The following is an 11,578-nucleotide window of genomic DNA, read 5'->3' as shown; positions in this document are numbered from 1 at the left end:
AAAAAACATGAATCATAAAATTAGTTCAGTTTAAAGCAAGCATAAGAGTGAGAGAAAACTTTTTTAATATAAACAATTGAACAAGATATGAAATTCTATTTTAAATTAAATTGTTGAGAAATTAATTATTAATTAATTGCAATTATTATAATAACATTTTTTTTTAATTCAATTTAATTTAATTTTAACATAAAAATATTACTTTCACCAAAGTAATTTACTTATTAGAAAGTAATTATAACAATTGTTATAATAATTAATATGGAGTAAGCTGAATATGTGTTATATTTCATTAGAAATTATTAATTCAATAAGGTTTAATACTGAAGCAATAATTCGCATAGTGCGAGTAATCGGTTCTACAAATATCCCCGAAACCGGACTAATAGAGGACTTTCGAAATTTGTAAACCGGACTTTAGTGAACTTGTCTGATCGAAATATTACTATGTTGAATGTATAGTATGTTTTATGAGAAAATATAAATTAAATAAGTAGTTTAATAGCAATACTTCGCATGGTGCGGATAGGTAATCTGTTCAGCCAATATCCCCAAAACCGGACTAATGAAGGACGTAAAAACGGTATAAAAATAAACGATTTGTTTTGAAATTTTCAAACCGGATTATAGTGAACCTGACTTATCGAAATCGCACTATGTTAGATATGTAGTAAATTACAACAGAAAATATTAACTCAAATTAATTAAATTGTATAGAAATTTTAAATAAAATGTAAACAAAACATGTTTTTCTAAACTAAATTTGCATTAATTTAAGTATATTTTTCGTTCAAAAACTGAATTTGTTGTTAATAATTATAATAATAATATTATATTTTATAATATACCTATGAAATTTGAGATCAAATGGGTAATTACATAATTACATTTTTTTTATCGGAATATTGGAATGCAGTTTTCATATATATATATATATATATTTTCGTTTATTCGTCGCTCACGAAATTGATAGAATGCGTAGATTGTGTTTAATACCACACATTTTTTTTACCTGCCCATTATGCCCACCTGCGTGGGTTCCAGGCAAGGTGCAACGACAGGCGCGTGCCTAGACCTAGGAATGTCCCGAAAACATAGTCAAAGGCTGCAACCGTGACTCCTCATCGTTTCGAATGCACGTTCGTATGGAGTGCACCATTTTCGCCATTCACTCCTTATCACAATTGTAATAAGCCATGAAAACCATATCGACACGCTATAATATCAGCGTCGTGACGAATTTGATGGTGCCGATAACAACATGCACTCCAAGATCGTGACTAACATTGTTTACTTAATATCGAATTGGAGCGACGAAAGTAAATAAAGTCTGCGCATTTTCCGATTTAGAACTATTATAGTCTTTGTAGAATCTTGAAACAACTGATATATTTTGCCTATTGCTTTTTTGTTTGTGTTCAGGGTGGACTCTTCAAGGTTATTGTGAATAAATGGATAAAGAGAAGAAACTCACGGATCGTGTTCGAATAGATCGAGGTTTGCCTTTGGAGGCAGAGCAGGGCGCACATCATCTTGTCGCGCATATTTTCGCTCGGTACTAAAGAAGAGAAGAGGAGACGTGCTTCTTGGAGGCCAAGAAGCCAGGCGCCAACTGGATGACGACTGTCTTCGGTTTATAAACGGACCACTGAGGGAATTCTCAGACCGATTCTCACTACACTATATGATGATGATTCACTGCTGGAGACTTCTTCCGGTCGTCGTCGAACTATGCGGTTTCGGTACGAATGCCTGGTTGGTACTAACTACTACTGCACTACAGGCCACAGCTATTTAGCGCTGGTACCCTCTCAACGTTCCAACAACGTTCGCGTTCCTCGGCCGACTGAGGCTCACAACTTACTGAACTGGATGGATGAACGAAGCCACCACGATCGTCTGCAGTCTGGGGTCTGGGCTGAGGTGGTCATACCTCTCTTATCGCCATCGGAATTCCACTTAATGGGAATATGATTAATATTCTTTCAAAATAAATATTAGGGGAACAGGTTCGGAGAGCACCAGATTTTTCAGAATTGCCTACACTCATTCCATTCCTTCCTCCATTCACTCCACAAATTTTATGCTATACTCAATATATTACACGCATTTTTTTTCGTAATCCATGAACATTATATTACAAATAATATCAACTTGGTTACAAATATACTGCGGAAAAAGTTCCTAATCCTTTTCTTAAATTATATTACATAAATAGAAAATAAAAACAACATAAATTATTTCCATTGTGCGTAAAATCTTTCAGTGGTAATTTTAAAATCTTATTATACATTATTTGATACTTAATTAAAACTACTAAGTTTATAGAATATCACGAAAAGCACGGAAATTAAGCACAATAATTAAAATACATTATTATGATTAAACAAAAATATTTGAGGAACAATTACAAAGTTGTTTTTGTTGATTCAATATAATTAATTTTATTTATTTACAGATATTTATTTATTCTAATTTGGACTATCAATAATATCACATGATAAAGTGGTAAAGTAATTAGGAAAACAATTTAATTTCCATTAAGTAAATTCAAGAAAACATAATGAGATAACATTTTAACATAAACTTTATATAATATTAACAAACCTGACGTTAAATACAGATTAATGAAAACTTTTAATAATTAGATGTTATAAATGTTTGTTATGTAAATTTATAAAAACAGATAACAAATTTATCTCATTATTATTTTTTGTTCTGTAACAAAGGAAATTCATATAAAAAATATATCAATTAGCAACAAAGTTGATGATGATATTGTTATATAAAAAAACATGTATTGTTTTTAAAAAAAATATATATTTGTAGAAAACTGTGAATAATTTCTCTTATCAATTATTTTTGTGTAATTTATATTGAAAACATTACAAATTCGAACTAAAAGAATCAATAAAATTTTAACAAAATAATTTTTTTGTTCTTTACCAAAGGAAATTCATATAAAAAATATATCAATTAGCAACAAAGTTGATGATGATGATGATGCTGATATTGTTATATAAAAAATATGTATTGTTTATATATAAAAAAATATATTATTTGTAGAAAACTGTGAATAATTTATCTTATGAATTATTTTTGTGTGATTTTTAATGAAAATATTAATAACAAGTTCGAGCTACAAGAATTTATCAAATTTTAACAAAATTATTTTTTGTTCTGTAACAAAGGAAATTCATACAAAAATATCAATTAGCAACAAAGTTGATGATGATATTGTTATATAATATCATGAAGTATAAAACTGTGAATAATTTCTGTTATACATTTTGAAAACATTAATAATAAAAATTCGAGCTACAAGAATCGATCAAATTTTACGAACATTATTTTTTGTTCTGTAACAAGGAAATTCATATTAAACATATATCATTTAGCAACAAAGTTGATGCCGATATGAATAAATGTAAATAAATATTTACAAAAAAAGAAACTGAGGTCAGTAGTCGTTTTATTCATGTTCCTGTATATGGATTTATGCAATAAATATATTTATTTACACGTCTTATCAATCACTAGAATATTAATTAAGTTCCATTTGTTTTATGCCTCTGAATTTAATTAATTATTCAACGTATTCAATTACAGATTTCACACCGAGCTAAGAAGATATGCTAATCGTTATTTCATCGAATTTTAAATTGATTCTTATTTACGATCTGTTGGGTTTGAATGTTTTTTCTTTTTCTATAAAATTAAAAAAAAAGTGGAGTATATTCCGTTACAGGATATTTTCAATTTAAAAAACAACAAAATTATTGTTTTTTTTTTACTTTATACAGTCAAGTCTCTTTTTGTGTTGAATATTTTTATGCGGTATTAAAGTCCAGTTTCAAACATTGCGGGATATTGGCGAAACAGATGCACATTTTTTTTTATTAAGCCAACAAGAAATGATTATAAATAATTTATAATTAATTACAGCAATACCTCGCATAGCGCGGCTTCAATCAGTACGATCTGGATTCACTATTATTAATTTTCTTTTTGTATAGTTTATTTTTATATGCGGATTCAAAAGTCCTTGATTATTACAGTTTTAAGTAGAGATATTGGTGGAACTAATTACACGCACTATGCGAGGTATTGGTGTACATTTTTTATATTAAGTCAACAAAAAAATATTTCGGTTTCAAACAGTCCGATCCGGACTTCACTATAGTGATTTTTAACTTAATTTTAAAATTATAATTAATACATATTATAAATGACTTTTTCGCTTGTCTATAATTAAAATCACATTAAGAATACAGGTAGTTTCCTATTTCCTGTTAAGATACACCCAAAAAAGAAATAATTATGCGATTATAGTCCGGCTTCGGTCAGTGCAAATTTACTATAGAATGGTTTGAAAATTTCAAAATATAACAAATTTTAATTAAGTAAAGTAAAAATAAATTCTACAAAAATAATACACAAAATATTATATAAGTTATATTTTTATTCTATATAGTCAAGTCTCTGTTGTTGTGTTGTTTACTTTTATACGGACAATTGCAAATTTTTGTTGTTAATTATTTATTTAATATAGATAAACAAATTTTATACTTATGAGAGATTACAACAAAGGAAATTTATTAGTAAGTCACGAAAATTTAAAAAGTCAGTTAAAATGACAAAGAAATAACTCTAGAATTAATTATAATTTTGTATACGATTATAATTGCAATATGTAATTACAAATCCAATTGACATGAATGTCTTGATTTATTAAGATAAAAGGAGAATGCAAGAACACATGCCGTTGCTTCTTGTAAACTTCTTGTACACTGTTCTCAATTCATATCACAATTAAGATGATAAAACACAAAATTAGACATAATTGAAGTTTAAATAAATAAATTAAATAATTAAGATTTTTTTCTGTTTAGTCCAAAGTTCAATAATGAAATGATAGTCTCTTAGAAAATGATGAATAAACAACTGTTTCATTTCAAAATGCATTTTTTTCAATGTTTTACATGTATATTTCTTTACTATGAAAACATATAATAGATCTTTCATTGGATGCATGCATGTGTGCTACGGAATTCTGAATGATGTCAAGGTTTCAAACAGAAAACCTGGATTAGGTTACACGGCCTTCGTATCGTTAAGTGGTGACCGTTTCCAAGCCCTTAAGCAATTACCATCCTATTGTATTATATGCGAACCAAAGATGCTGCAACCAGTTTGAAAATGCACAATAGTTTGCGCAAAGCATTAATTAAAACCGAAATGGCAAATTAATTTACACATCAAATTCAGCCTTTGTTTTATACCAATTAATTTCTTATTGTTACTACAAAATATTTTACCAAATATTAACAATATTCGAATTGTAGTTTCCATTTATATAAAAGTTTGATTGGATTTTAACTAGTTGTAAAATAATTATTGTTAAAATGCAATATTGCTTCATTGTGTTTACACAATAAACAAAACTTTTTTTTTATATTTACACAATGTTGAAGTGCAATCAGCAAAAAGTATAATTGTAAATGTAATCCATTTACGTTGAAAATGTTTATAGCACAATCAAATATGGTTTGCAGATTGAAAAGTTTAAAAGGAAAACGCAGATTGTAATACGAAATGTATTTGTAGCCACAATGTTTCTTAACAAATAAAACTAATATTTTAGTTTTTTTTGTTGAATGCACGTTTTGCCGTTGGAATAATAAAATCGCAGTCGGCTGACTGCAGCATAAAAGTCGAGTTCATCGGAATTACCTGTCTCGAAATTTGCTGAACATATTTTCACAGATTTTCCAGCGCCCCGGTAATATAATTTAATTGTCGGAACCGGAGTGTGTCTGAATCGGCGTTTATAAAAATATATAAAAATATTTCGCGCAAATAAATCGAATAGAAACGTGAAAGTCTCATTTTTTTGTTAGAGTAATTTGATCGAAAGTGTGAAACGAATATCTTAGAATAAATAAATGTTCTATACTAATTTATATACATATATTGTACAATAAATAGTTAAATTATGGCTTTTCATATAATATATTAAATATACAGCACTTATATTGAATTGAGCAAAATAATATTAAGTTCAAAATAATTATTACAAAAAATATTATTTATAAATAAATCGTTTTTGTTTTCAAGTGTTGTTTGTGTTGTTTAGTTTTGTACGGTTAGAAAGTCCTCGATTAATCCGGTTTTAAACAGTGCGGCATATTGCCGGAAGTGCAATTATTCAGTTTCTATGTTCGTCTTTTAAAGGGTCACTATTTACCCTTTAAAAGACGAACATAGAAAGTAGAAGAAATTTTTCGATTTTATTCTAGGGAAAATTTAGATTGTTTTTCCTCGAAAATTGGGAAATTACAAATTTGAAAATAATTTCGGCACGTCTGGTACGTCGGGTAAAATACTTGTCGCATATTATGAAAGATAGAATACACCGAGCAAATGCAATATTTCAGGTAACTGAAAAGTAGGGTTTGTCGGTTTTTGAAAACCCATATTTTGAAGTAATTCATATAATTCAATAACCAGATTTTTCCAAATTTTTAAGCAGAAAATTTCTCTGGTATTGTAAAATTGGAGAACTTTTCAAAGTTTGAGGACCAAAAAAACACGAATTGAACCCTTTATTTACAAAATAAAAAGTTTTTCTTGAACTAGCTTCGACGAGAGAGATCATTAAGTTATCTGGATAAATATTATCTAAATTGTATTCAAATTATTCAATAGAATGAATAGATGTATGACTACGACAATGAAGAAAAGCGGAGAAGAAAGTGAAGCTATGCAATATAATTCATAAATATCTTCAAGAAAAAAGTAATTTCGGCCTGTCCCAAGATAGTAAAAAAGAAGTTTTCAATACTGTCCTAAGATAGTAAAATAGGATTTCTTAATATTAAAAGTTACAGACAAAACATCAAAAAACTTATTGTTTAATCGGTAGCAAATAAGAGACTTTTTTTTTTATCTATTTTTAGAAATTATGTATGCAATACCAATTTGAGCAATAGGTATGTAGACATTATTTAATTTTAAAAACCATATTTTGCTGAGAAAAGTTATAAATAAAATAGTATTTTTTTGTGAAAATTCAAAAACCGGTTTTTAAAAAAGTCGGTTTTTGTATAAACCCTACAAGAAAGACACATCAAAATTTGCTTCACGAGAGTTCCACTACAAATTTGCTCAATATTCACATTCACAATCATATTTTATATAACTATGTAACTATTTATGAAATTGGATTTTATTATACGAAATATTGACATAATGTTATAATATAGGGCAGAAAACCATATGCTCAATAGCCTTTTATATTAGTTGACTTTTTTGAAATTATGTAATAATATATTGCTGTATACACACAATTCGGAACATCTGATATAATCATTAGTCAGGTGTACCAACTTCTATTGATTGGTATAAACCTCTGAAACTGAATTGACAAAATGTCATGTTTACAAAGTAGTTAACACGTTTAACAGACATAATTATAATATAATAGAACTATTATGTAAATAATAAATACACTAAATTATAATAATTAGAAATAATATTTTATGATGAGAAACATATATTTTTTTTTAATGTTATGTAGATTTCGGTTCTGTTATAACAGAATAATAAATAATCTTCTACTGTTATTACTTAATTATTCTTCGTGTTGGATCAACGTTCTACCAGTAAACACTATGCTAATTTATAATTGAAATAATTGCACTGGATATTCTTTCAATGGTGAATGTTATGACCGAGGGAACAAACACATGGGAAATTCCATCACCTATTCCAACATAGCACAAATCCACCGCAAAATTTATCGGTTTTATATGCATCAAGTGCACAACATGAAATTATAGAGGAAACGGCTCCTTCAGCAGCAACACCCTGTATAGCTTTTCCGTTGATTATATGATTCAGATGGAAATACGCGAGGCTCTGCATACAAAGCAGCTAAGAATTCATAAAAAAAAACAAAAACAACTTTGCAACGAAAATGATATGTTTCAACGTTAATGGGAGAAGAGCCACAGTATAAACGATCCACGATATTTATGCTTTCCCCTTTCTTCTTTTTTTCTCTTTCTACGATGCTATTCCGTATATTTATAAATCTACTAAATATAAAAGTTTGTTTTGGGTTTTTCCCCGTTCTGTTCGTTTGTCTTGTTGTATTTCTCTACACTTCTGCCATGTTATTCTCCTATTTTTTTTTCTTCATCTTTTTTTTTGTGTCTGTTTGTTCTTTTCCAGCTCTTTCAACCGTCTCCACCTGCTCGCAGTAGCTATGATTTCTTCGCGAAAGGAGGAACATTATTTCATTTCGAATTACCTAAATAAAGAACGAACGAATACAAACAGGCTTTTATGGCCTTCCTCGCGTTTGTGGGGAGAAATGTGTGCCGCGCCGCGTATAATAAGATCCAAAATCGATACGTATTTATATTACTTCAGGGCAAACTGTAATTCAATTATGTTTTACGATGCCATTACGAGCACCAGAAAAACGTATTAAAATTTATTACAAGCTTCATTCACCGACACAGACGACATCCTCGATCGGCAACGCCGAACACAAAACAACATTAATAATGGAGGAAGCATCGGATTAATATCGCCTCCGCGATTTATTTAATTAGATCTTAATTAATTACATCCTATTTACTCGGTTTAAGCATGTTATTCGAAGGATTTCTAAATTATTATTATGGGAATCGATGGTATTATAATTTGAACGACATGAATTCGTTCGATTTTTTTTTCTACATTTATTATTAAATTATATTTATATGATGTGTCACTAATTTAGAAATATTCATAATTAATTATCATACAAATCGAAATCTATTATTTTAATATAATAACAGTAGGGTTTGTCGGTTTTTAAAAACCCCATTTTTAGAGGAAAGTTATATATTTCGAGAACCGGTAATTATTTTATTCAAATCATACAAATATTGACTCAACATCGTCTTTGATACATGAATTGAAAAAATGAAAACTGAAATTCGTTGTAAAGTTCTTAGCTAATTTACCACAGAACGTTTAGACAAACACGTCTAGCTTATTTCTTTCACTAGCTTCATAAATTTTTTGGAAAAATATTATCATGCGGTGAAGAAGAACAACAAATCATAGCTTACTTTGAAAAAATCAATTCATAAATATTTTAAAGAACCTGAAGATGTGAATTTAGAGGGTTCAATTGGTTAATTATTCAATGCTCTAAAGACAATTAAACCCAACTTTCGAGCAAGTGAGAGTTTTTTTGTATTTCTATAAATTTTGTATGTGCAATAGATTCATCTGACTTATCTTTAAAAAGGAAAAAAAAACGATAATTTATGTATAAAAAAATAATATTGTGTATTTTTTTTATTTTGTAGAATAATGTGAACCCGGATTGACCGAAGCTGGACTATAAGAGGTACTGCTGTATTCAGTTTAGATTGCCATGGCTCCACCACCACAAATTCTTAGGAGCTACCAGTGATTTTAATAAGATTATTTGGATCAGCATTTTTGAAAGTTATAAATAAATAATGAAGTGCAATAATTGCGGCACTATAATAACTATGAAAGAATAGACCAATTCTTAAAAAACTGGTATTATTAAAATTGAGATTTACCTTTGTCTCATTTACTGAATTACTGAATTAATTAATTTATTAACTATAGAAATTAGATTGTTTCGAATATGTATTACTTGAAAACACATATAATACAATTATTAAACTTTATTCACAAAACAAGAATGAAGATACTACAATGCAGTAAAAATATTTCATTCTATCATAAAAAAAATCTAATTTGACTTTAAGAAACTCTGTTACATAAAAACGCATGAGTATAAATTTAATATAAAAATAAAAATCCATTACGCAAACTTCTTTTATTACAAAAATCACAAGAAAAATCAAGTATGAAAAGTTCTACGAAATCAGAATTATAGACACTTTTCAACAAAACCTCTTAAAAGCTTTTACAACATTTTCTATGTAACATAAACCGCATGTTGTGTATTTATTTAATTGATTAGTCCAGAATATCTTTACAAATATAAAAAAAGTTGTACGAAATTAAAATTTTAGATACTTTCCAAGAAAACCTCTTAACAACTTAAAACCTTTCACAACATTCTCTATTCAATATAATATTTTTTTCTTATTTCTTCTCCTTTTAATGTACTGTAAAAGCTAATAATAATAATAAAAATCAAGTTAAATTAATTTATTTAGACATTTTTTAATTCTTTCATTAATTTAATTGCATTGAAATGAAAAGATAAATTTAAAGCTCATTAAAAAGAAAGACCTAAGTTTAACAAAATATTCAAATACATATTAAAATCATTAAAAAATACAGATTAACCTAATGGATTTATAGCAGTGGTTTCCAAACTTGATATTACTACGCCTCCTTAAAAATATTTAATCATTTGGCGCCTCTCCCCTACATTTCATAAAATAAATAAAACTTTAGCAGTGATTTTAGAAATTTTAGTAAATATTAAAATAAAGCAAAATTCCATATTATTTTTATTACTATTTATTCTAGTACGGCTTCAATCAGTCCGGATTCACTATAGCCCGGTTTAAAAAATTTAAAACAAACTAAATTTTGATTCATCAAAATAAAAATAATTTATATTTATTTTTGTAATTAGTTCCTCCATTAGTCCGGTTTATAACAGTTTGGATATTGACAAAACCAGTTAGCGAAGTATTGCTGCAAAGTATTTTGCAAAAAAAAAAAAATGAAGATATTTAAAGCAACACATTTATTAACATTAAATAAATAATCTTCATGTATTTTCAGAACTGACATCAGCTTACTCGGTTGTGATTTTGCACATTAAATAGACCGCAAATATGTCATACTTATGAAGAACACGTGCGAAATGGACTGAACATTCTTATTCAAAGTTTAAACTCTATTGGTTGGTAGACCAGACGAATAAAATTTGGATGTAAATTGATGTTAAACAATAGCATACGCAAAATAAATATTGCATTAATTGATTTAATCATATTATGTATAAACAATGAACACATTAACATTAATAAACATGTAAAAGTTTTGTAATAGTTTCATGTTATTTTTAATTCGTTTTTTTTTATTGAAGCTATAAATTTGTAAAGTGATTATTTTTAGTATACTAGTTTTATCAATTTTGTCAATGATAATTTGTTGGCAATTCTAATAATGTAATCATAAGAATCTTCACGTATATACCTCGCATAGTGCGGCTTTCCGCAGTTCTGATTCCAAATAGTCCAGTTTAAAAATTTCACAACAAACTAAATTTTAATTAACAAAACAAAATTCTAAAAAAAAAAAATTTTTGTAGAAAAATTATTCGATTTGGAATCTTTATACAGTCAAATCTCTTATTTTGCAGATTATTTTTATGCAGTTTTAAAATCCTCGATTAGTGCGGTTTTATCCATTAGCCGTACTATGCGAGGTATTGCTGTATTATTACGTTATTTACCATAAACAAATATAAACATAAACAAATATATTGACCATTTATCAAAATAAAATTCTTAAAAAAAATATTTTTTTATACAAAAATGATTCGGTTTGAAATCTT

The 11,578-nt window shown here is 27.7% G+C and overlaps 1 protein-coding gene across 1 annotated transcript in view; it reads right to left on the bottom strand.

Annotated features, from left to right (window-relative positions):
* The window catches only part of LOC108560068, a gene marked incomplete at its 3' end in the record, with an annotated part of 9,546 nt that extends 7,901 nt beyond the window's left edge, over positions 1-1,645 (bottom strand). Inside the window, exon 1 of the mRNA XM_017917503.1 lies at positions 1,475-1,645. Within this exon, the coding sequence (XP_017772992.1) occupies positions 1,475-1,544 (70 nt within the window). The remainder of the gene's footprint in view (positions 1-1,474) is intronic.
* Positions 1,646-11,578: the final 9,933 nt, after the last annotated feature.

This window comes from Nicrophorus vespilloides, unplaced genomic scaffold (assembly GCF_001412225.1).
Source record: "Nicrophorus vespilloides isolate i.1.1-1 unplaced genomic scaffold, Nicve_v1.0, whole genome shotgun sequence".
NCBI lineage: Eukaryota > Metazoa > Arthropoda > Insecta > Coleoptera > Silphidae > Nicrophorus > Nicrophorus vespilloides.
Note: the sequence above shows the minus strand (reverse complement) of the source record. Positions and strands in the feature narration are given on the sequence as shown.